This window comes from Callorhinus ursinus, unplaced genomic scaffold (assembly GCF_003265705.2).
Source record: "Callorhinus ursinus isolate GAN/ISIS: 27379988/994484 unplaced genomic scaffold, GSC_fseal_2.0 scaffold69, whole genome shotgun sequence".
Classification (NCBI taxonomy): domain Eukaryota; kingdom Metazoa; phylum Chordata; class Mammalia; order Carnivora; family Otariidae; genus Callorhinus; species Callorhinus ursinus.
The window spans coordinates 4,830,075-4,857,373 of record NW_027397131.1 but is presented as its reverse complement, the minus strand read 5'-3'; the positions used below and the strand labels follow the sequence as shown (position 1 = coordinate 4,857,373).

General features: G+C 38.9%; 1 protein-coding gene across 5 annotated transcripts in view; it reads right to left on the bottom strand.

Moving 5' to 3' along the window:
* Positions 1-1,925: 1,925 nt before the first annotated feature.
* Positions 1,926-27,299, bottom strand: part of SLC16A9 (solute carrier family 16 member 9) — a 48,483-nt gene continuing 23,109 nt past the window's right edge. For 2 of the 5 annotated variants that reach the window (XM_073886195.1, XM_025850335.2), the window contains exons 3-6: positions 18,852-18,995; positions 7,866-7,961; positions 4,492-5,409; positions 1,926-4,078 (exon numbers count right to left, since the gene is read on the bottom strand). In XM_073886195.1, coding sequence (XP_073742296.1) covers positions 3,900-4,078; positions 4,492-5,409; positions 7,866-7,961; positions 18,852-18,995 — 1,337 coding nt within the window. In that variant the 3' untranslated portion in view covers positions 1,926-3,899. The remainder of the gene's footprint in view (positions 4,079-4,491; positions 5,410-7,865; positions 7,962-18,851; positions 18,996-27,299) is intronic. The other 3 variants (XM_073886196.1, XM_073886197.1, XM_073886198.1) reach the window with 3 other exon arrangements.

Here is a 27,299-nt window from a genome sequence, read left to right as displayed (position 1 = left end):
GCTTTCTGTCTGATTTCAGGCCCACCTTCCAAACAGCTCAGATGATGAGTTCTTAAGGAAATAAATAAAAGTTCAAATTCCCATAGCAATTTGATTTACAAAGTGAATTCTATTTGATTTGTGGAGGAACAGCTTGTGTTTTGTTTTGCGTCAGAGCCTCTGAATGGCAATTCCAGAAAAAATGTGCTGAGTCATGAATCCCTAAGGGTAGAAGATCTTGACAAGAACATGGTTGGGGAGGGCAATAGCTGTGAGAGCGGCGCCAGTTAGGGGTAACAGGAGGCGCCTTCTTCCTCTAAATGAGGCCCTTGGAAGCAAACATTTACCCCACACCTGTGCCCCGGAACACTTGACACCTCCCTCAGAGACTGAGAGGCCACACCCTAAGGAATAATGAGAGCAACAAAAATAATAATAGCTAGTGTTTATTGAACAGGTGCCAGGAATGTATATGGGTTATGTTATTTAATTCCCCTAACAGTCCTATGACATGTTTGACAAGGGAGGAAACACCTAAGGCTTTGCAAGGTTAAAGGTTAAATGATACGCTCTCAGTCACCTAGCACAGGACCTGGGCTAGGATTTGAACCCAGAAACCGTAACCTTAACAAATATGTGTACCGCATCTCTGAATATTATCCATGTATCCATCTCTGATCATTTTAACTGATTGTAGTCAGACTCCTGACTCAAAGAGGCATTTCATTAACCGGCATCCTTCAGACACTCTTGACTGCAGAGCAAAAGGTCCCCCAGGATCATTATTAATGAGGGAGAAATTGTATGGCATTGCTAATGTAAACTGTGTACTTGATGTGTTTAAAATAATGCTCCTAAGTAAGAGAAAAAATGAGGCGTTCTTTCCTTCAAAAGAGAGCTCTCCTTTATTTCCCAGAACGTTGCGAGTTAAGATAATCCCAGACTGATTGCTAGAAGTTGAGGCTCTCTGAGGTCAGGGGACTTTCCCAGCCAGCACAACATAACTGACAGCCCCCACGGTCATGACCTCCCAGCGCTGCGACTCCTGGTTCCTGGGAACCGTTCCTCACGGGGCTTTTAAAAGGTGGTGGCTGAAACTTCTCTCTTGATGACCTGGTCACCCTAGAGAAAATTAATTCAGCAACGGGCTCCTGGGAGGCTTATCAGAGACAGAGTGAGGCAGAAGGCCGAAAGGAGGAAGCAGGGGCGTTTAACAAAGTCCCAGGCACTTAGAAGGTTACAAAATACCATTTCAGTCGCAAAAGAAAGATTATGTTCTAATCAATTATAATTTCATTAAGTGTGTTTTTAAATGTTAATTCTTGGGTGTCTGGCAGGCTCAGTCGGAAGAGCAGGTGACTCTCAATCCCGGGATCATGAGTTCAGCCCCTGACACAGATACATAAACTTTTTAAAAAAAATGTTAATTCTTAGGAAATGGGCAAAATTGAATAATTATTTACATAAACATGACTTGTCTATTCACTAAAGGACTGGCTTTACAGCAGCCCTCCCACCCAAGCCCCATTTCCTAGCCGTGTTAAAAATCAGAGGGTTTACTAGAAACTTTCTTCATTTTGCTTTTGGAAGCTACTTATATATGTTGTCCATATCATGACAATTATGTTTTGTACCATACAATGAAGACTATAATCCCCACCTCACAGGGCTATAATGAAAGATAAATAATATAATGTGCCTAGAACATATTAAGAATTCCATTAATGACTGCCAACATCATTCTGTAGGATTGACATGTTAGCTTTTTGGAAGGCAATGGTCAAAATAGTTCAGCAGATTGACTTGAATGTGTTGAGGTCCAGTCAGCAAATTCTGGGGTCTGAAGTGAACATGTGGTAATTAATTTTTTTTACATTTCAAGTGAAATGTCACTGCAATTTGGGGGAGGAGGGTGGCTAAGAAGAGAAAAAGCAACCAAACCAATGCAAAACAAACCAAAAAAATATTTTATTGTAACATAAAATTCATTCCCTAGACAATGGAAAATGCACACACTGGTTGACATTAGTAGACAGAGTGAAGATGCATTTGGACAATTATCAACATTGATGAATGTGGGGATGTTGTGAAAGTTAAATTTTTCAGGTTATAGGATTTCCTGAATATAATATTGGCAAAAAGGAACTTTCAATACAAAAACATTTAATTTAAATTTTTAAAATGTCACTTCTTTTATTTACTAACCTTGACAGTAACTAAAGAATGAGGTACAGAAAACTTTCCAGAAGTCTGAGTATGGAGTAGAAGTCCAAGGCACTTTGGAGCCCCATTATTGCATTATTGAGTAGGATTAACTCAGTTATGAAATTCCCCCACACTCCAGGTTTACTCCATAGAAAAGTAGTACTTACCTACTTCACTGAGGTGTGGTGGGGCTTCATGCTTATAAAGTGCTTTAGGCGCCTTCCAAGAAAGGCAACATAGAAGTATAAAATCTTACATATTTCAAAAGAAATGAAAAGAAAATTTTGGCACAATAAGAAGAGTGCGTCCTATTTAAAGAACCACAGTTGGCTATTTCTAAAAACACCTCACCTCAATGGTTTATTGCTTTTTTGTTTTTTATTTAAGAGAATGACTCTTTCTCTATTGCCAGTCTTATAACAGCCATTCTCGACGGCTCTATTGTCAGAATTCCTTGAAGAGTTCCCTAAAAATGTTGATGCTTGGCCTACAGCCTACACCTACAGAATTAAAATCTCTAAGAGTAGCACTCAGGCAACTATATTTTTTAAAAGATCTAGCAGATTCTATCATATAGCAAAGTTAAAAAATATTTCTTTAGGAAAATGTCCATTTATTAAACATTGATTTTCTTCCAAAAATTTTTATATGATTGAATAAACTTGGATCAGGGTATGAATGTCTTATTGCCTTTTTCTCTTTCCATGTCCCACACAGACTTGGAGTACATACACACACATACACACACATGCATGCACACACACATGCACGCACACATACACGCACGCACACACGTGCACACACGCGCACACACACACACACGTTTTAGTTCTGCCCTTGAATTAAAATTTGATACAGGTAAAATCTGATAGTACCAAATAAACGGTTCATTGAGAAGTTATGCAAGGATTTGCAATTCATTCCCACTGTGGCCGAAGCAAAGGGACGTTGCCCATTTGCCAGAACGGAATGGTTTACGCATTTCCAATTTGGAAACAGGTAAAATCAGCACTTCCTGGAAATCAGCACTTCCTGGGAAACATCAGTTGACTGGATGCTGACAGAGAAGAGTGAGTGGGGTTATGCAGCCGACCATGAGCAAGGCTGTGATGAATGCCCCTGTTTGGAGACTGCCTTCCTCTCAGCAAACACCTTAGGAAATGAAACGATTTAAGCACAGTGGGTCTGAACATAGGGTGCTGCCTCAAGGGAAATAAAATCAAATAGTGAAAACTAGTGACTGTAATTCAAAATATCTTTGAAAAAAAAAAGATCGGCTTGCTCCACTGCAATTCTTAATGCCATTTTAGTAACTGTTTTCATGTACCAGCCAGTCTAACATAGAGAAGAGAGTGATTTAGTCCCTAGTGGCCTTCACATATAGCTCATCATGCTGCCTGCATCGGGTTTAAAATAAAAGAGCCCCCTCTAGGTGCCTTGCAGTGGAACTAATGGAGCCTACAGAGAAATTATATTTCTTTACACAGAGAAAGCCTTCCGAGGTAGGCCAAAATTTTTACATCATCAAGAACTCATGAGTAATGAGTCCCACTTCTTGGAAAAAGAAAAAAAGGGGAAAAAATATATACAGGAGATAGAAGCTACATATACAGTACATAGAGAATAGGATTTGTTAAAAAAAAAAATTTTCATTCAGAGTCAGCCACAGTGAAATTTTGCTATGAGAAAAGTCTGTAGTGCCTTCCAATATTCCTCTAAACATTAGAGGTAACTTTGTACAGAAAGGTTGATGGAGCCGGCTTGGGCAGCAGCTTGTTGCATGTGTTGCAGGAGGGCAAGGCGGTCAGCAGCAGGATGAAGCCTCCCAGCAGGACACAGAAGCCACTGAAATAAAACGCAGTGTCATAGGTCTGGGTCCAGTCATAAAACCAACCTGCAAAGACAGTAAGAAATAAGTGAATTTGATAGAAATCGTATGAAGGGGAAGCCCATCCTCCATTAATTTCATCAATCTTTGATACAGTAAGGATCGGGATATATATTAATTACCCCATGTACTCTAGAGCGGACTACTGGGAGTCTGCAGAGAAGAACCTCCCAAATAATTTGGACAACGATAAACAGGCATTTTGAGTTTCTCCCAAATAAAAAATGAACACAAATCCCTGAGCAAGTATACTGGCCTTTTCAACTATATCAAAGTGATTATGAATAAATCATTACCAGGAGACATCTATGCAGATTTATTTTGTGCTAATCTGTGCTACTATTACAATCTGGATTTCTATATCCAGGGATGTTACAAAGAAGAACAGGAAAATAGACTGACTTTAAGGAACATCTTACCAACAATTGGTGGTCCAAGGCTATTTCCAAGTCCAGCAAAGAACATTAATATCCCATAGGCATGGGCTAATTTTTCAATTCCCACAGTCTTTGTGGTCACATATGGGAAGATGGACCAATTACCAGTCAGAAACCCTAGAATCCCAGAAAGTATTGCCAATGTGACATAACTTTTGGCAAATGGAATTGCACACAAGGCCAGGCCCATGATTACTAAGGTAGCTACGTAAAGATATAAGGTATTAATCCACTTGAAGTCAGCCAGTATCCCTAAAAGGAGTTTACCCACTGCTGTCATAATACCAATAATGGAAATGAGAGGCATAATAAGCTCTTCTTCTTTCACATTTGAACTTCTTGCCACATCTTCCATAAGTAAAGAAGGCGGAAATCCCCCGATGTCAAACAGGAAGATAGCAATGAAGAGGGCTGAGAATACTTTGTTTTTAAAAAGAGCCACAGTTTCTCCACAGTAGTCTTTATATAATTGCCACTTCCTCTTGGCAAGTTGTTTGCAAAAATATGTCTGTTCTGCAACTTTCTTTTTGTACGTTTCAGCCTCTTTTGCATGCGCCACTGTTGCTGGGTTTTTATGAAGTAGACTCTCCTGTTTGTGGCCACCACTGGCCAAGGTGCTCTTGCATGTTTCCTCAGCACCATAGCTCTTTCCAAGAATGTTTGTGTTCTCTTCCAGGTCCTTTTCTTTCTCACTGTAAATGGAGTATCGAGCTGGTCCACTTTCCAGAGCTGTTTTTTCAGGCAAAGGGCAATCAGAAGACTCGAGGGGTCTCATCAGGCTGCCACAGGCTAATATATTTAAAGCTAAGGCACCCACAATCAGCAGGCATCCATCCAGCCCATAGAACTCAATCAGCAACCTCTGCAAAGCAGCATATATAAAAAGTCCAACACTTGAACCTAAAAAGGAAATGGGAGCTGTTCAATCTTAATCTCTTATAATTTGGGACTCTCAGAACAACCATTATTAATATCGGCCAAATAAGACTGGTAAAGGAAGGAGCAGGATTATATTCCCATAAACCTTTATCTATGGACATTGAATTTTTAATTGCACATAATTTTCATATGCCCTAGAACATCCTTATTCTGATTTTTGTATTAACTATACAAAAATGTAAAAATCATTCCTAGCTCATGAGCTCTCCAAAAACAGGCAGTAGACCAGATCTGGCCTGTGGACATTAGTTAACAACCCCTGTTCACCATGGAACAAGATCACTTACCAAAAATCTTTGTTTCATGCCCATGTTCCTTTTTTTCAGTGAGGTCACAATATTTCACATATTTTGATTTTTGGTTTCTTTTCAATTTTTAAAAAATTCTGCTGTGAGTTTTGTTTTGCTTGTCATCTTTCACTGAATGTGGATGCTACAGGCTGAATGTCTGTGCCCCCACCCCAATTCATATGTTGAAATCCTAACCTCTAACATGATGGTATTAGGAAGTGGGGCCTTTGGGGAGTGATGAGGTCATGAGCCCATGGAGTACTCATGAATGGGATTAGCACCCATATCAAAGAGACCCCTGAGAGACCCCCTCCCCTTCCACCATGTGAGGAAACAGCAAGAAAGTGGCAATCTGCAGCCTGGAAGAGGTCTGACACCAGAACCCCACCATGCCAGCATCCTGATGTCGGATTCCCAGGCTCCAGAACAGAGACATACATTTCTGTTGTAGATAAGCCACCTAGTCTATGGCACTTTGTTATCACAGCCCAAAAGGACTAAGTAGATCCATGATTCTACCTAATTTTGCCTCACTGAGCTCCCTGTGAGTTGAAACTAAAAACTCCTTAATTCTGCCAAATCTTAACTGTCCAGAGTCGATCCATTGGGGCTTATGCCCTCCTTTCTAGACCGAGTGAAAGCATACAGCATACAATTTCTGGCATCGTCAGCATACATGAATTTGGACATTATGGGAAACCTAGGTCATAATTACAATACTCCATGTTTTAGAGCCCTTGCTATGTGCCTTACACATATGTTCCTTTAATATTCCCAATAACTTGATGTGATGAGTACTATTATCCCCATTTTACAGTTCAGAAAACTGAGGCTTAACTCAACAGTTAACTGAACAGAACGGTTAGATAACTTGTCTGTCACCAGACAGCAAGTGAGTGACACAGGTAGGATTCAAAACCAGCTCTTCTGGGTCCGGGGTCTGGGCTTGTTGCTACATTACAATGCCTCACAAAAACAGAGTGCAGGTAAGACCTATTGTCCTTTAAGCTCATGCTTACCCTCACGCTTTCTCCCACACCTGCAGGAGATCCTGTAAGGTTCTTTGAACAAAATTCCAACTGCTTTGGGTTCTCTGTCTTCTGTTTTTGCTATTTCTTCTCCCAGTTCTGCCTCAGCCTAGCCGTGTCCTCAGACTCTGGCCCTGTCTTTTCTCCTCTTAGACCATGATTCACATTTCTCACCTGGCAATGCTTCCTTTTACCACCTTTGGTAAATATCCCGCTCCATTTAATTCAATCTGGAATCACTTTGTTGCCACTGGGTTGGCCTCAGGAATAAAACATTAGTTTGGATTCTGCTGCCAGAAAGATCATTGAACTTACTCGGTTTCTCTGGAAATCTGACCTCCCAGGACTACGGGCTCATTAACGAGTAAGTAGCGTATGTAAACGTACAGCTTTTACGCAACTTGACATCTCTGTCTCCTAAGCAAACTCATAAAATATTGGCCACAGAAAACTTTGATAAGTTCCCTAAACAGCTTAGGAAAAAATCCATCTGAAAAGTGCAATGCCACTTTAAAACATCAGAGGAAGTCCAGAAGGCTTTTTTATTTACATTTCCCCGCAGTGATTATCTCCTGATTATTAAAGGAAGAACAAGAGTCAACAGCTGTCATGTGGATATGCACATGGCCAGGGAGATGCATTCATAAATCAGGACTTGAGAAAAAACTGTACACTTAGCAGTAAATGGAGATGGTGAAATGTCGGCATCAAGCTTCCTGACGGAGCCCTGGGGTCCCCACTTTCCTGGCATTTCTCCTACCTCTCCCAGAGAGAAGGTGCCTCACATAAGTGCACTCTGCTTCTTTAGTAAAGCTCTCACCAGCTTGTGACTCACTCGACTGGGCCCATAAGCTTTTCTTTCCTTTATTATATTGGTCATCAAATGCCCCAGATTTTTCGTATATGTATCCTAGGATTTTCTGGAAGCTACACCCTTATTCACAGTGGAAAATAACATTTCCTTCTTGGGCTAGAGTAAAAACTTGTGCTCCCTAAGTGGGAGCTGGGAAGTGGTTGGTTAAACATCTGTGTTTGGTAACTTTTGACTTTGATTAGAAGGCTGGATAGTGACAATGCTATACTTATTTTGAAAATGTACCTGTTGAAATCAGGCCAAGGGCAAGGCCTCGGTGGCTGTCAAAATACTGGCACGTAATGGTCACTGTTGCCGTGTATAATAAACCACATCCGAGTCCTAAACATAAGAAGACATTGCATAAATAAGACAGACTATAGTACTTCAATGCAAAAACAAAAAAGACTAAGTATCTCCAGTAAGCCGTTCTGTTTCTGACTGGCCAGAACTCTTCAGAGCATGGATTCCTGGGTCCTTTAGATGTCAGGTGTGCAGCTCCAATGAACATATTTGGGTAGGCTCAGTTCTTACTCCACACCCATCCTAAGGTTGGGCTCAAGTAAAAAAAAAAAAAGTCCAATTTCTGAAGCATGAATAAATAATGCAAATTTAAATCAAGACATTACGGGCAGATAAAGAAAATGGTTAAGTCACCAAATAGTAAAATTTAATCAAACGTGCCCTTTCTGTCTCTCTTCCAAGTCCTTGCCCTGAATTCAGTGTCCCTTCCTCCTCAAAGTGCTCTAAACAATTTGAGAAAGTTCCCTTCACTGGTCCAAGCTATTTTGTGAGAAGTTATAGTTTGCACACCCCAGTCTACAAGACAAAGACCCCCCCACAGGTCCTCTGGGGTTCTCAGATCATCCCATCACAGTAAAATATATATTTGTAAGTTTTTTTCTTTCGGGGATGCAAACTACCCTATTTAGGAGTAAAATGTCTTTAATTTAGCTTAAAATATCTATGCAAAAAAAGGAAGCAAATACAATAAAATATTAACAACTGTTAAGTTTAAGTGGAACATACAGCTATTTGCTATATGATTCTCTATTTTTCTGTAGATTGAAATTCTTTTATAATTAAAAAAAGGTACATTACTAAATTTCCCTTTCTTGAGAACCAAGGACAATATTTATCTCCAGATCTTCTCCAAGGCTTTTGTTTATTAGCTTAAATCTTTTCTTTCCTATTTAGCACCTGATAAACCCACTTTGTTTTTCATAAAATTTTCCTCTGGCTTCTAACTCATGGCTTTTTGCCTTTCCTCTGCAATATTATCTGCTCTTGAGGATCATTCTATAACAAACACATAGCCATAGTTTAAAAAACTGGATTTTAACCGTGGTCCATTAAATGAGTTAAGACCATTTTCATTACTTTTAATTGGTACCTAAACTATGATTAGAAAGAATACATGGGCTTCACAAATATACTGCATAACTATTTTAGGAAATTAACATTTTAAACAACTTAAGACCCAGAGGATCATCTGTGATTCCATAAAAAGTCTTCTTAAAGAAATGAGATAGACTAAAACAATTACACTTTAAGCAAACTTTTTTAAAATAAAGTGCCCTTTTATATGATTTAAGGGGAAAAAATATCTCATCAACTAAAACATGAGTTGGATTGATTTATACAGTTACTATGTGTAATATAGGACACTTCAAGATATAAAATAAAACTGTTTTTAAACAATCAATTTCCAAACCAAAAAATGGCACCCTTAGCTGAGACTATACATCAGAAAGCCTTTGGAGGGCGAATGAATTTCCTTTTCTGTGATTTGGTTGTCAGGGCTCTGTCAAATGTTAGGCATTAGAGACAAGAAAAAAAAAAAAGACATTTCGGATTGCTAAATGTCAATGTCAGAAAAGTTGAAGCAACTTTTAAACTTTTAGTCTGAGACCAAAAAAAGGCATTTTTAAGAATTATTTCAAGGCCATTAAGTTTATTTCACTTTTTTTTTGATGTCACAGAAACTTGAAATGCTTTCTCCTTAAATTTTTGAAAAAGTTAGCATGATGCCTTCCTACATCTGTATCAGGCTGACCTTAAACTGGAAGTTATTACAGAGGGTTCCCTAGAATCTCCAAGATCTTTCCTAGAGTCCATAAAGTCACAACTATTTTCCTCATAGTCTTAACTAGTCTCCCACTTATCCGCAGTTTTGCCTTCCATCGTTTCAGCTGCCTCCAGTCAGCTGCAGTCCAGAAGCAGATGATCCTCCTGACATATGGTCCCAAGGTCAGTAGTAGCCTAACGTTAGGTCACAGCACCTACGTCATTCACCTCACTTGGTCTCATCACTCAGGCATTTTACCATCTCGCATCATCACAAGAAGGGTGAGTACAGTACAACAAGGTGGTCTGAGAGAGAGACCACTTCACGTAACTTTTATTACAGTATATTGTTATAATTGTTCTATTTTATTATTAACAATTGTTGTTAATCTCTTACTGTGCCTAATTTATAAATTAAACTTTATCATAGGTGTGTACATATAGGAGAAAACATAGGGTTCATTACTATGCATGTTCAGACATTCATTGGTGGTCTTGGACTGTTATCTCCCATGGGTAAGGGGGGACTGCTGTAACACTAACATGATCTCTGCTTTTTTTTCACCATGTTTACATTTACACTGAGGGAGCAAAAGAGATGGTGAGTCAAACCACAAGGGCCTTAGCCCAAATCAAGGTATTGGTACCAAACTTTGGTATCAAGTTATGCTACATAACCACCTACTCACAATAAAAACAAACAAAATTTTTTTTAAATGCTTCATTTGATGACAACAATTGTTACAAGGAAAAGCCCTTATGCAATTGTTTCAGTAGCCAGCTCAAATAGCCCCTCTTCTCCTGTGTAACCCTGTTTGTATGTAAAAGAATACAGACAAACTATGGTTACTCAGACTTGGGTATTTGGCAGACATCTTTTTGAAAACAAACTAAGAAGGGAGACAACTGGCAATAATTGTTACCAATGATAAAATCCAAATATTCCAGAAAAAAATAGAATTCTAGAAAACTTGTATCCATGACCATGAATTTAGCCAGCTTCCTAATATATAAAGGTTTTCTGATGAGTCTGTTGGTGATAGTAACAAAAGTGATTTTTGATGTTGTATAATGAAATTTAACAATGTTTATAAGTTCTTTCATAACTCAGTGAACCAATATTTTTCAAATAACCAATTCATGATATTACAAAATCAGGCTTGAATGAAGATCTATTCAAAGTGCAGAATATGTCATTTGCCACGATGTAGATGGAGCTAGAGAGTATTATGCTAAGTGAAATAAGTCAGTCAGAGAAAGACAAATGCCATATGATCTCACTCATATGTGGAATTTAAGAAAGTAAACAGATGAACATATGGGAAGGGGGAAAAGAAAAAAATGGAGAGAGGAAAACAAGCCATAAGAGACTCTTAACTCTAGAGAACAAACTGAGGGTTGATAGAAGGAGGTGTGTGGAGGATGGCTAGATGGGTGATGGGTAGGGCACTTGTGATGAGCACTGGCTGTTGTATGTAAGTGATGAATCACTGAATTCTACTCCAGAAACCAATATTGCACTGTACGTTCACTAACCAGAATTTAAATAAAAATTTGAAAAAATAAAGGTTAGGTATTATAATAATAAATTAAAAAAAAGAAATGAAAAAAAGAAAAAGCAAAGTGCAGAATAAATAATTGGGTTTAATATAACAGAGTGTGAAAAGTATATTGATGTGGTACCAGGTTTCATATTATAATTAACATTGGAAAATCATCACACATCAAGTTTTGGTATAGTATCAAAGAAGAATATCTACAATTACATGAAAAGGCTGTTAAAAACTCCTCCCTTTTCCAACTACATCTTTGTGTGTGACAATATTTACCTCATACACTTCAATCAAAAAAACAGATTGCAACAGACTGCATATGGAGCCGGTATGAGAATCCAGAAGTCTTCTAAGAAGCCAAACACTGAAGAGATTTGCAAAACTGTGAAATAATGCAGCTCTTTTCCATAAATTGTTTTTCTTTTAGAAAATAGAGTTATTCTTCATAATAAGTTCATTATTTATGTTGTCATGTACTGGGTTTGTTATTATCTTTAAATGAATTACTAACCAAATATTTTCAAATTTTTCAGCTTTTAATACAGTTAATTTTAACAGAATAAATATCTATAAGTATAATCCATATATTCAAAAGTTCCTTGGGGTCCTATATAAAAGAGTGTAAAGGGTCCCAAGACTATAAAGTTTGGAAACCACTGTCTTAAAGCATCCCTTGGTCTCCAATCATTTTTAATCAGACTCCTATCAGTGAAAAAAATTCTGAGCATCAGCCTGCAGTATAATTTTTAAACTAAATACCTATATTACTAGCAATTCAAAGCAAAAACATTAGTAAAATATTATTGTTTTCCTTTACTTAGATAGGTAAAAGCTAAATTTATTTACATGTTCTGACATTTCCTTTCCACACCTTATGTTCCATTTCACACACCTCTGGGCAAGACCACAAGTTCAGAGGCCTCTTTTCCCTCATCTCTTCCCACCAAACCAGACAGAAGCTCTTTAGTACACCCACTACCTAAATTATTAACCTCCCTCTCTCTCTGCCCCACCCTGGCTCCGTTCACCACCTCATCTTTTCTGAGATGAATTCTGCCTTCCTGATCACTGTCTCGAGCCTCCAGTACTTTTCCTACCAATCTGTCTTCTTTTTTTTTTCTTTTTCCATCAATCTACCTTCTAAGCTGCTGTCATACAATTCTCATTATGTCACACTCCTACAGTCAAGTCCGTATAAAAACATTTTGTCATCCGGCCTTTCGTGCACACCATGCTTTGAGGTATTTGCACCTATCCACATGACTTCTGCAGTCCTTAAACAAATATCTGTAAAAACACTCTTATCCACGGTCTATCATACCATTTGAGCACCTGTAGTGTCCTCCTTCCACCCCCCCCCACTCCCCTTCGAAACCCATGCTTACCTGACTGCATCCTACCTGTCCTTCCAGACTCAGCTCAAGCATGAACTCCTGCATGAAATCTGTTTCAGCACCCCCTCCCCCACAGGTACATACTACACCAGCACGGAATGTTGGTTTCATTTTATTATTGCACTTATTTTGCTGTGCTACAAGTTGCAAATTTACAAGTTTATTCCCCCAACTAGACAATGAGCCATCTGAAGGTAGGCTGTGCCTTATTCATCCAAGTATCCTGGTTCCAGGTCCGAGCCTGGCACAGAGTGTTTCTAAAATCTGTTGAATGAACTCCCCACAGAAGTTAGTCTACTACCTTTTCCCATAAACCTCATTTGAGTTTTTGCATCTTTTCTCTTCCTATCTGTGTCTCTATACATATAACAAACACAATCACTCTGTATGTATGTGTGTGTACATGTATTTTTAAATAATTTCTTTATATCTGTTCCCCACTTCAATGATACTGATTTTTTTTACTTTTTACTTTAGCCAGAAACTAAATCTTAGCTCAAAAAATATTAAAGATTTTTTTCTTTCACAATAATTAATTTACTAGGATAACATCAGTAGGAAGACAGAATTATATGGTTTGAAAAAAGATAGAACTAATTTGCTACTTCTATGCATTATAGGATGACGCTTTGGGCAAATCACACTAAACTTCCTCATTTTCTCATTTTTCTCAATCCTTATCTATAAACTAAAAAAATACCTAGAGCAATTAAACTGATAAGAGAGTTAAGAGAAGAAAATATAACTGAAGTAAAACCCTCTGATATTATAAAATGCTTCAAATTTAGAATAAATAAAGCAAGCATTTCTAAAGAACCAGCATGTGAATAAAAGCATGAAAAGTGGAAGTCTGATCTGTTTTAGGAAGACGAGCAATATAACATCTGAAATTGTGTATGTATTTTTGAAAATGTCTATGAATTTTTTTAAATAGCCTTCCATCATATACACATTTTTGCGTGTAACTGAATAGATATATATCAAGCCCCAACATTTATATATGAAAACTTCTCCCTGCAGTATTACTTTTATGAAAAGGAAACATTTTAGTAATAGTACATTTTAACATGGCAATCTTAAGAAGCAATATGGTGAGGCTACAGAATCCAGATACTGTGTGGCGGTCGGGGGGAGGGCCAGTGCCCAGGACATCCCCGGTTTGGCTACTAGAAGTCTCATATCCTAGAAAACCCATTAGTCCTGGGCAAACCAGGACAGTGGTCACTGTAGTGTGGGGACCTGTCTCAGTTATTTGGGAGAATTCCCCTTCTGTATGTTTTAAAGCAAGTATTTGAACCACCTCTTAGAATAGTTGAGCCAAGATGATTTATTATTCTGACCAAAGGTTAGGATAAGAAATTACATATAGCGTTCCAGAAATACCTACTTCTAGAAATGAAACCGTGGGAAGGTAACTTAAGGCACCAAAAAAGATAAATAAGTTTAGCATATCCAAATGCAGGTACTTTTATGCTGCTGGCTTCAAACATCTGCATGAAGAGTTTAAAAGTGCAAGCGATTGGCTAGTGTTTTTAATAAACTGTCTCTGACTTTTGTAGCTGAGCATGAATATTCTGAACATGACATTGACTAGTTATGAGCACAGGCTTGGCAATCAGGCAGGCTTGGATTCAAATCCCAGCTCTATCTCTCACTGGCGGGGCGACTTGGGGGACTTGAGAATTTACTTAAACTCTATTTCTTAGTTTCTTTATCTTTAAAACAATCTCACGAGATAGCTGTAAAGATTAAAAGACATAAAAAATGTAAAAGATTGGGGTGCCTGGGTGGCTCAGATGGTTGAGCATCTGCCTTCAGCTCAGGTCATGATCCCGGCATCCTGGGATGGAGCCCAGCATCGGGCTCCCCGCTTGGCAGGGAGCCTGCTTCTCCCTCTCCCTCTGCTGTTCCCCCTGTTTGTGCTCTCTCGCTCTCTCTGGCACTAAATAAATAAAATCTTTAAAAAAAAATGTAAAAGATTCAGTATCTGTGCCTGGAATATAGCAAGTTCTAAAAAATAACCATTAACCAACTTTTTACCTGAGCATTATGGCATTATGTCGATAACAGCCTCAGACTAATTAGAAAATCATAGTTCCTTATTACAACTGAGCATCCGTGAGAGATAAAAGGACTCTCTTTAATGATATAACCATTAAAAACAAAACAAAACAAAACAAAAAGGCTTATAAAACTCTAACTGCTAAAATGAACTTCAAGAAATGACCTTGATCTCATTTGCTGTAATTGAGCAGGAGAATCAGACTGTCTGCAAACATGGTCTCTTCCCTCCCCGATCTCAATAAGCTGAGCAGATTCACTACATACGCAGATATTACCATGAAAACGATGGAAGAGAAAACTGAATTTTTCCAAAGACCAAGAAGGAATAGTAAGAAAATACTAACTAGGTACCTAAAAAACAATATACTCTGAGGAAAAGAGACAAAAGACATTGATTTTGAGTTACGCTTTTCAGAAAAGCAAGAAGAAATTATTAGGGAGACACTTGAGCAACTCATTCAGCACATATTTCCCACCCCCACCTTGCACCCCACTTTCTTTTTCTTGGTTTAGTAAAGCAATTGAGAAAATAGAAGCCTGAATCCCCAGGTTTGGCAGTGCGGCTTGCAGTCACTTGAGAAGGGGGAAATGGCCTTTTTATGTTAGCTATAAAAACTGAACAAGAGAACATCATATTTTCAAGATGATCCTTTGTAAAACATCAATTAAGTGGTCAAACAGAATTATGCCCATTGATACACTTTGGTATCCTTTTTGATATTTTGTATTATAATTAAACATATGAAAAAGCTTTAATTTCTTTTTCTATCTTCTTAAGCTGTTATACAAATATTGCTGATTCCATAAAGCTTCCTCGGGAGCAAAAAACTGCTGCTGTGGTCTTGAACTAAGTGTACAGAAAGGAATTTAAGGGAAGGGATGTATGAAACACCTCCTGTGCTTCTCACAAATAGGCACAATAGCCTCGTGCAGTCATTCAATAAAAAAAAGAGAAGTTCAGAGAGATTAAATAATTTTCCAAGGTCACAAAACTAATATTAACGGTTGTGCTAACTAATATTTATTGCCTTACCTCCTCAATTCACAAAACCCGAAAGTGGATGTCATTATTACATTCAGTTTTAAAAATGAGAAAATAGAAGCTAAGTAACTTGCCTGGAGTCACCACACCTGGCAAGTGAATAACACAAGGTTAACCCACATGGTTGGACCCCAGAGCCTGCCTCTTGGTGTTTGCTCCTTCCCTCCACATACTGTCCCTCTTAAGAGACCATCTAGCTCATCCTAGGCAAATGAAAATGCTCAGTATACAATTCTGCACAGAACTGGTGCTCAATTAATATTATCATTAAAGTGACTCTTTCTTATTTTTTCTAAGGGACTCAATACAAAAAGGAAAATGAGTGTAGACCGTAATAATTTCCTGTCACTGCCTTTTCAACTGGCTATTCTAAATGATGACAGAATGGAAGTATTACTGTTCAGTATCATCTCATTTATTTATCCCAGAAATATTCAATAAGCCCTGGACTATGAGCCTACCGATGAAAAAAAAGAAAGAAAGAAACATAAAGACATCAAACATGGTAATAAGAATTAATTATCTGCTGGCTAGGAGTAGTTAACAAGGCCCCAATAATTACCAGGGAGAACGATCTTTTTATTAATTGAAATCCAACTCAATTCTTTTATTTGTCTTATTTTTATTTATATGTCACTTGACTTTATTTGGTCTTCACAAAACCTGTGTGAGGTAGGTTTCCCAGCCTGCCTTCACAGATAAGGGACAGCCATTTGTCCTCAAGCTTGTTCAGGCTCACAGAATCTCCTTCTCCTGACCTTAAACCCAGCACTCTCTCCACGAGCTGACAATTGCTACTTAGTTGCAAGGATTCAGAACCTATTGCCAAATCAGAGTCTTCAAACCTGAGCCTATTTTCTGACCCAGAATCATTAAGTGAAGGAGAGACCAGGATTCCAGGAGGAAGGACATTACAATAAACTCTATGACAAGTGTGTAGATAACAATACCTTAAATGCTTCCCCAAAGGTAACTATGGCCATTTATATAGGTACTTGTGCACTTGGGAAAGTGGGATACCTTTTGGGTCTAGGTGGACACAAAACATGAGCTGCCAAGGTTAACTAGGGGCCTCAAGCATTTATGTGGCCTTCCTTTAGAATGCGGTCATATGGGGGCCAGGTAATATACACGATCATGGCCCAGGTGTGGCTCACAATGGATCCATTGAGTCCATGGACCCGTCCAAGTTCCTGATATTTCATTGGCTCACCCATTCATGGTTGTGGGTGTAACCCTCTACATTGTTCCTTGGCCATTGGGGTAAGAGTTACCATAGTGGAGAAAGCCAAGTGGAAGCCCTATAACACCAGAACCAGCCAAGACCAATCTCAAGTCCTATCTTAACTGAAAATCATGGATTCATGGAGGTGGTGGGGGGGGGGGGGGCACAGTTAGTTCTCAGAAGATTCCAGCACCTTAAGCCAAATCACAAAATAACTTCATAGGTTGATAAAACTCCCTCCATTGCTGCAGAAATTGACATTTAGTTATGGGAGTTAGTTAATATTATCTTTTTCTTTCTATATATCCTTAGGTATTCTTCCAACACAATCAAATGCATATAACTCTTAGACATTGCAAGCCAATTTTTTCTTCTTAAAAATTTATTTTTATCTACAGGTAATGCAAATGCTATGGTATCACTCACTGCTCATCAATTTTTAAGTCAGTAACAACTTTGTATGCCTAAATTAACCTTGAAACCATGTGGAAGAGGAAAATCCCATGAAACTTTAAATGTGTAGTCCAGAGTTTGGGGGAAATGCCCAAATCGTATCAATGGCATAATGGTTCAATTTTCTATGTAAAAAGGGATTTGTCCTAAAAGGAATAATCCAATATTCATGCATAAACACAGATACCTACATTTTTATTTTTATGACTTTAGACAATAATGCAAAATGATCATTCAGTGGAGACTCTCAAATTTTACACAAGAGATTAATGTATTTGTACCCACAATCCAAAACTGTATTAAACACTACAGGAAATATAAAATCCCAAAAAGGTACTGCATGTTCTCAAAGAACTAACATGGGATTCAGGTCTCAGCAGTATTATACTATGTAGTTAAATTTAAAATAGACTTCAAGGGTTCGAAAAGCACCGAAAAGAGTTACAAAAATGTGAAAGAGGTCAGGACCTGGTGTCAGACTGAGTGGATTCAACCCCAAATCTCCTACTTATATAGCTTCAGTTAGTAATTTCCCTTCTCTGAGCTTCACTTTCCCTCTCTGTAATGTGAGTTCTTGTGAAGATTAACTGAGGTCAGATAAAGAATTCAGCGCAGAGCCAAGCACATAGGAAGTACTCAGTGCATATTAGCTGTTCTTATTTCTATTATGTATTCTTCAGGAAACAGTCCCAAGTAAAAAAGAGAATATCACTAGTCAAAAAATTAGGTTCTTTCAGACACTAAGAAAAACTTTGACAGCTGCAATCATCTTTTTCAAATTCTCTACCAACAGCCCCTAGGACTAGTCTGATGATGTTGAATGTTGAATACAATTAGTATAATATATCACAAAGGCCTCTGCCCCAAAACTGTCCTCTCAGGCCCGGAGCCCTCTGCTTTTTCTCTCCTGTAATCAGGGTCATCAATTATCCCCACCACTCAGTTTTTCTTCACTCTTGCCTTATCTTAAAATCATAATAATAACAATTATGTGTTTTAAAATCTGCTTTTTACTTCTGCTGTGACTTTGTGCTGTGGGCCCTCGGAGCACAGGATGTTTAGAACACAACTCAACAGAGCCCTGCCTAACGGGCCATATGAAAGGGACCACTTCCTAAGTCAGTGAGAAGTGCTATCAGTCTCATGCTCCCCCCTCTCTCTTTGCCTTTTTTGTGTAGTGCTGAAATGAAAAACCTTCTTGTGCCTTGCAAGAGAACATAATGTGCATTGGTAAAACATATTTATCCTTTCAAATATTTGGATTCATTGGGCGGACATGCTACTAAGGCAGTAATTTTTGGTGAAGTGGTCATTGAAAGTAAATTATTTTTTATCATTTTCATGCCGTATATTAACTGAATAATAAAGCTGACATTGGTAAAATGATGTCTAACTCTTGAAGCTTAGAAAAATTACAGTGACCAGGTTTCTTACCTACAACAATGCCATAGGAAAAAAACAGAAAGTAGATATTGGGGGCAAAACTGCTCAACATCAGGCCTCCAGCTACCATGAAGCCACTGAAGATTGTCACAGGTCTTGCTCCAAAAGAGGAGACACAGAGGCTGCAGACAGGACCTAAAATAATAAATGAAACCTTCACTTATTCAACAGTAACCTCCTTCCCACAATCATAGGATCCATCCCATCATAAATTTAAAAAATGATTCTTTCCATCATACAATAACAACACTAACAATAAACATCTACTGTGTATTTGCTATGTGCTGGACACTCTGTGAGATGCTTCATATAAACAATCACATTTCATTTTAATCTCACTGCAGCCCAGGAAGGTAGATACTATTGTTCCCCTCATTTTTTGATAAGGAAATTAAAGTTTCTGGATGATAAAGCCACATAGTTAAGAAATGGCGTTCTGGAGTCTGACCTTATTCAAAGTGGAGCTCTACTACTTGCTGGCAATTTGATCGCAGGAAACTTTCCTGATCTCCCTGTGCCTCAGTTTCCTCATCTGATGACTGTAATAATAGTACCACCTCAGAGGGTTGCCGTGAGGACAAATGAGAGCACAGGCGTCAAGCTGATTCCAAGGCCTGACACAAGGAAATTCCCAGTCACTGCCAGCTCTTCAGTGATGACAATGGCAGCTGCCACCAGAGTAGTAACAGAGGAAGAAGTGAAAACCCAGGCAGTCTGAGTCCTGAGCCCAGCACCTTAACCATCATACTATGCTGAGGGTTTTGCCTCCTGCATGTTCCACGCATTTTTTCCTACCCAGCGCTCCTTTCCAGCACAAGGGCAATCATCAATATGACCCTATAGAGGGATGGGGGGGTGGTTATTCATTTCCTAGAGAATATTCTGGCAGGTGAGGCCAAATGGAGAAGCACCCCACCTGTTCCGGTATGAATCTGTCAGTGCCACTGTCCTACATTCTATGTGCAACCTGGAATTTGTGGGAAGAAGTACACTGTTGAGTAACAGGTAACAGTGACACTGCCTGGATCTGTGCTATGGATAAGTGGGCAACATGGATAACTATGGATAAGTAATGGGACTTAAGTGATAGTGAAATTCTTTCCCACTAGCCGTGTACCTAGAAAGCACCTACAACTACAGAGCTAAGCTTATCAGAAATGAAAGGACATTAAGGACTATTCAGCCCATTAGTCTATTTACATGGAAGGAAACTGAAGCTCAGAGCCGTTGTCCAAGCCCATGGCAGAAGAAAGAGCCCAGGATTTGAAAGCAAAGAGAAACACATCTTAATTAAGTTGACAACAACCTTTCAAGGTACAAATTATTATTCCCAATTTTTAAAAAGTGCAATCACCAGGATGGCTAAAGATAGACAACAGTAAGTGTTAGCAAGGATAGGAAGCAATCGGAACCCTCATAAACTGCTGGTCTTGTCTCCTAAAGCTGAACATGGCACATGGTATAGCCCAGAAATTCTGCTTCTATGTATACACTCAATAGAAATACCTGTACCAAAAGTATATAATGTTCACAGCAGAACTATGTATAGTAGCCTAGAAACCCAGATGTTCATCAGCAATAGAAAACATAAGTGAATTCTGGTATAGTCATACAATGGACTATTATATGGCAATGAGAATGAATGATCTGCAGCTACACATGCAGAAGTATCTCATAAACATATGTGGTGTGAAAGACACTCAACACAAGAAAAAATACGTTGCATAATTGCAATTATAGAAAGTACAAACACAGGCAAAATTGATCTATGATTAGAAGTCAGGATAATGGTTATCTTTGGTAATGGGTAGGCAGTTATAACCAGAAGGGAGCATGGCCCCACTTCTAGGGTACTACCAATGTTCTGTTTCTTGATGTGAATATTCACATTATTACATGGGTGTAATTTGGTTTGTGAAAAGTTCATCAAGCTGTGCTCAGAATATGCACACTTTTCTGTATATATCTTTCGTTCAGTAACCTCAAACAGAGAAATGAGTTACACTGTTTATAAGTGACAGAGCCAGGATCTGGCCACTCCAAGTCCAACATTCCTGCCAATACCAGAGAATCTCTCAAGTGCCTACTTAGGCAGGATGTGACCACACAGCTCCCAAACACGTACAGCTCTCCCACGTTTCTCCCTGGTCATGAACTGGCCCCTGACATTTCAGGCCTTCTATGTGAGCCAGTTCAGAAGAGGAGACTGATATATTTATATGATAAACAAAGGGGAATAATCTGTGCCAGTGTTTTAAAAGGAAAATCCATTTGAAAGACCAAACTTATCATCCATAGTTGAGCTATCTGTATACCCAATGAGAAATACTTAGACACTTCAAAAATAGAAATGATTTGAAGGGTCAAATTTCATAAATGGATGTGTGACATCATAAAAGCATGATCCTTCTGTGTTATTTACCAAACATTGACATTGACATTGAGAGTCCGTGTCAACAAATTTAACAAGCACAATGGAATTAAAACACAGAGATGATTATTATTGGCATACCTGAAAAGTTTCAAGTTCCATCCTCAAAGTAGGACTTTAAATCTATGCTCCTTAATGCATGATAACTTCACAAGGAGATGCAGAGTATGGGAAGCTAGGGGTGTGGATGAAGGGTAATAATTTTCATAGCATGTACAATTACACTGTAAATATTACATGCTAATAAGTACATAATTATTATCAACTATGTGATAAGTTCATAAATCATTTTGGTCTAATACATGATTATTTGAAAAACATTAAGCTCAGGAAAGAAATGAGCAAAAATTCTTTGACAAAACAGTAAATTGAAAACTTTTTAAAAATTTCTCTAGTTTCATACTGCCATCTTCTGTTTACTTAGAAAAAATCTTGATGTCAGAGATTTAAAACAGAATTTTAGAGCTGAAAGAGGCCTTGGAAAGAGTCCAAACACCTCATTTTTAAAATGATAAAACTGGAACTCAGAAAAATCCTGTAATTTGACCAAGAATCCATAGCCAACCAATGACAAGGCTAAGGCCAAAGTCAGCTTAGCATTCTTCCCAACTGAGAAGTATTTCAACTGACACCTTAATTTTTTCCTAAAAATCAAAATACTAGTAGAGAACACCAATGTACTTTTGTTAATATCTTACAGCTTAAGTAGTTCTATGAATCGATGGCAGATGAAAATGTAACATTCATATCATTTTGGTGTTTAAAAGTTCAGAGCAAATTATTTTATTCTCATCCTTAAAACTAGAGTATTTCTAGATTCTATTTACATAGACTTAAACCACAGTAGCCCCATATTTCATCAATAACAATCAGGGTGAAGTATAACTGGAATTGACCATTAAGTCACATCTGCAAGACATGACACATTTACATGCTTAGCTCTTGCTAATAGCAGGCAAGTTTCCCAAGATGAGAAACCATAGAGTACTCCTCAGTGCTGGACTAGTTTCAAGAGATAAACTGAATGAAGGGATGACTCTCAGGGGAGATTTCTTATAATGTTTCAGGTCTTGCACTTTGCAGAAGGAGCCTTTGGAACAAAAGTTAGTTAACTCATAATATGAGCCAGCGATTCCACTTATGGAAAGCTATAAAACTTTAGAAAAAAGGAAGAAGAAAGCTTCATCATCTTTTTATTTTAACAAGTAAAGTCATCTTTTAAATGTAACCACCATCCATTGTCGCTGCCATTTCATTTAAGAGGAAGAAGGAATCTTTTAATAAGGAAATAGAAGGATACATCATTTGAGAATAAAATGTAAGATAAAAAGAAGATAGTGGGAACCTAATACACACACACACAGAGGATCAGTGCCTTTATATTCATTTCGCCTTCAGTGAAAATGTTTCTTGAAACTAAAATTGTATGTCTATTGGTGTTTGGGAGCCATTATTACTATTACTACATTCCGTCTGGGAGATGAAAGTTGACGAGCTGGTTGAACCGAAAGTGCTTGGCTAAATGTTCAGTAGTAGAGCTGGCAGCTGGCTCAGAATGGTTTAAGGCCGGAGGATGGCAGGGTGGGGAGCCAGGAGGGGGACAGCTCTCTCCTTCCCAGCGTACGGTACTCAGGGCTCTTACAAGATACTCTGTTCTCCCAGCAACACTTTTGGTACAATGGGAACACATTCACTCAAAAAACTGTAAGAACCTGTATATTAGCGAATAGCCCTACAAACCAGAGTGCGGAGCACAGGAAGTAAGGAAGATAAGGATGGCACTGTGAGTACTGCAACCTCGTAAGTACAAAATGAAACAAAAAATATAAAATAATTTGTTAATAGCCATCCGCAAATCAGATTGATTGAGGTAATTTTCAGCCAATAAAGGGAATAAAAAGGGAGATGAAAATGAAAATTCTAACTGAAAAAGTGTTTTGTTATGATCACGGGTGAATGAAGAAAATGACAAGAATGAGTTGTTATAAGGAAGTCAGAAAGATCTACAAGTAGGCGATGAAATTGTTTCCTTCATCCCTCAGGGTGATTTAGGAAGAAATAAGAGAGCTAAATTTTTGCTGGCTGTTCAAATTAGCATGGAGGAAGAATACACTTCTTAAAATTTTAAAGTACGTTGGTAACATTATATTTAGGTCTGCATTCATCAAACAAAAAACTAAATATTTGATCACTGTCCTTCCTTCACTATTTACCAGGTGTCCACTAGAGCAATACTGCACAATAGAAATACAAGGAGTCACACATGTGAGCCACATATGGAATTCTAACCTCCCTAAGTAGGCACCTTAGAAAAATAAAAAGAAGTAAAATTAATTTTAGTAATACATTTTATCTGACTCAATACATCTAAAACATTAGCATTTCAACATTTCAATATCATTAATGAGACATTTTATAGTCTTTTGTTTTGGAGTAAGGCTATGAAATCCAGTGTGATTTTGTTACACTTCTAGCACATCTCAACTTGAGCTAGCCACATTTCAAGTGCTCAAGAGCCACATGTGGCTGGTGGCCACTTTGCTGGACAGCGTGGCACTGGAGTCCCATACCATGGTTGAAGACACAGAGAGAACGACACACAATCCAAGAGCTAAATCAGAAGACCAAATAAACACACAAGAGTTCAATTAAAATCCAAGGTCACAGACAAGAGGCCCCCAAAGAAAAGCTCAAATCATGTGTGGGGGATTTCAGAAAAAGGAGAGCACCATGGGCCAAAACAACTGAGCCTTGAACTGGGCCCTAAAGTATGATTATATATAAAAGAGATGAAAATTCTAAATGGAGGAAATGGAAACATAATGTGGTTTTCCAATTTATCATTATTATAAGATAGCTTTGAGAAAGAAATCATGCCTTTTGGGAAACAAATAAACTTCCATGCACTTATTTCTCCTAAAAAGTTTCAGAATCCCAAGAGTGGTAGGATGGCCAGGCCTACTGTACTGAAGCAGTAAGTAGGCTGACAGTACAGTGAGAAAAAAAAAAAAAATAGAGCAGTAACCAGGTTGTATGCCTGCAGCACAGCAAGTATTTCCTAACAAAGCAGATGACTGGGTCATGAGAGTCTTACCCCTCTACCCACAATGCAGGGAGCCCAGCAACTCTTGTAGGTTTCTCACCCCTTCCTCCTGCCGAGACCAGAATTTCAAGTTCATCTCCCTAAAGGAAGAGAAAGGCACTAAGGAGCCAAACCCACTCAAATCCTTGATCTCGTGCATACTGACTGCCTTGCTTGTTGGTTGGTTTGCTGATCTATAGAGAGTACGGAAAGCTGAAGCAAAACCCAGAGTTATTCTCACCAATCCTGGAAATGCCTAGCATCCTGGGAACTGGCCAATGCAACAGAATCCTGGTAAGAGGCAGAAATTCAGTCCTACTTGAAGGAGTTAACAGTGCTTGGGAGTAAAATCATCCAGATATCCTCAAACGCAACTCTGCCAACCCTCACAACTCATTCAGCAAGCCCAGCTGGCTCTAGTGACTCACCATATTAACCTGAGGGTGGATTTATTGATTCATTATCAGTTTGCAGACCTTTGGAGGAATTAAGGAGAAAAGGAGAGGAGAGACTGTTGAATCTGCTTAGAGTACAAAAATAGAGAACAAAAGGTCTCCCTGCTGTTTCAGCAACTCTGTTGTCTGAAAAACGGCCCCGCCCTTCTTGAATTTGAAGAATGACGTTTAACTGAAAAGTGTTTTAGCTCATCCAAAAACAATGCAGGGCCATGAACAGCCCTTGAGTTCAGTTCCCTCCCTCCAGTATCAGTCACGTTTCAACCAGAGAAACAGAACCAGAAGATATGTGTTAAGAGATTTATTGCAAGGAACTGGCTTATGCAATTGTGAGACCTGGCTAGGCAAGTACAAAACCCATAGGGCCGGCCATCAGGAAGGGCAGCTTGAAACTCTCTGGCACAGGCTGAAGCTACAACCGAAGATAGAATTTCTTCTTCTGGGAAAGTTCATTTCTGCTCTTAAGTCTTTTTAAATGGATTGAATCAAATTCACCTAAATTATCTAGGATAATCTCCCTTACTTAAAGTCCATTGATGACGGACTTTGAGCACAACTATAAAATACCTTTACAGCAGGGCGCCTGGGTGGCTCAGTCGTTAAGCGTCTGCCTTTGGCTCAGGTCATGATCCTGGGGTCCTGGGATCGAGGCCCACATCGGGCTCCCTGCTCAGCGGGAAGCCTGTTCTCCCTCTGCCCCTCCCCCTGCTTGTGTTCCCTCTCTCACTGTGTCTCTCTCTGTCAAAAAAATAAATAAAATCTTAAAAAAAATTAAAAAATTAAATACCTTTACAGCAACACCTACACTGGTGTTTGACTAACGGGGGAATGTAGCCTACCAGGTGGACATTGACCATCACATCTCCCAATGCAATGCCTCCTTCTGCAGCCAGATTTACTCTACCAGAATGCATCCCGAGGTGCAGGCTGCAGGCCTTGGCATGGAGGGACTCCGTGTGGATGGCCTGCTCCCTGATGGCCCACCATGCACAGCCCATCCTCCCATCTGGCGCACCTCACAACCCATCTCTGTAAAACTCCAGACATTGCTTTGCCCTTGCACTTTTGAAGCCTCAAATTGTCAGTAAGCCTTTTTTCTCTCTCTTCCCTGAAACTAAAATCCCTTATAAGCACAGGCGATGTCTTCTGTCTTGGAATCCTGAGCATGGAGGAGACTCTATGGATGTGTGTAATGGAGGTGAGCTCATTTACTATGTATAACCCAAATTCTCAGCTTTATTCATCCCAAGGATCATCTGGACAAGCAAATAATTCAGATGAGAGGAAGAAGTATTTTCTCCTCGATTATTCAAGTTTCAAAGAGAAGGAATGAAAAAGATGATAAAGAAAGTAAAAAAGTGCATGTCTTGCATTATTCGGATATGCTACTGTGAGCTTCTGTCCAAGTCTAGGTTTGCCAGAGAAAAGGGGTAGGCCTTTAAATTTGAGATGTTCAGGCACAATCTTACCAAAGTTCCAGTTCTCCCTCTAGCCCATCACCCCAGAAATATCTTTGTCTCTCATTCTGAAGGGTCCCTTTCTTTTGCACCTTCCACAGTTTGGTTGGAACTGCTTGGAAAAGTAATTTTATTTGTAGCTGATTCTTGTCCTCTAATAGCTAATACATGTTGAGCACCTGCCATATACCAAGCACCATCTCAATTATTTTACACAACAATCATATAAGGTAGTACTTTTATTGTCCCCAATTTAAAGATGAAGAAAAAGGCTGAACAGGTGCCACTATTCCTCCTAGAGAATGTGCTTTATCTTGGGCTGCATCTTCATGTGGGCATCTTGGGCACTAAAATTTAAGGACAATAATGCCTACCTCAGTGCAATGTTGTAAGGATCAATTAAGATCAAGTAAGTGAAAGTGGATGGTATTGAGACAGGCATACGAGGGGCGCTTAGTGAACGTATGGGACAAGCACAAGAACTGTAGAATATAGATGTTGCTTGGCAAATGTACTTATTCTTCTCTGCCTTGCTCAGTTATAAAGCTCCAGGCATTGGATCACAGAACTGAGGATGACACCTACTATGTTTTCTCTGGACAAAACTGGGTAAAGACAATAACTCCTGTTTCTCAGATATAATATGGCCTGCCTGCATCTGGGGAGTTAATTAAAATGAAGACGCCCAGAACCACTCCCCATCCTCACCCCACTGCACTGATAGGTAGGCAATTGCCTTTTTAGACAAGCTTGAGTAATTCATATATACTCCTGAATTTAAGAGCAAATACAGGGGCACCTGGGTGGCTCAGTTGGTTAAGCATCTGCCTTCGGTTCAGGTCATGATCCCGGGGTCCTCGGATCAAGCCCTGAATCGGGCTCCCTGCTCAGCGGGGAGTCTGCTTCTCCCTCTCCCTCTGCCCCTGCTTCCCCTGCTTGTGCTCTCTCTGTCAAATAAATAAATAAAATCTTTAAAAAAAGAGAGAGAGCAAATACACACACACACACACACAC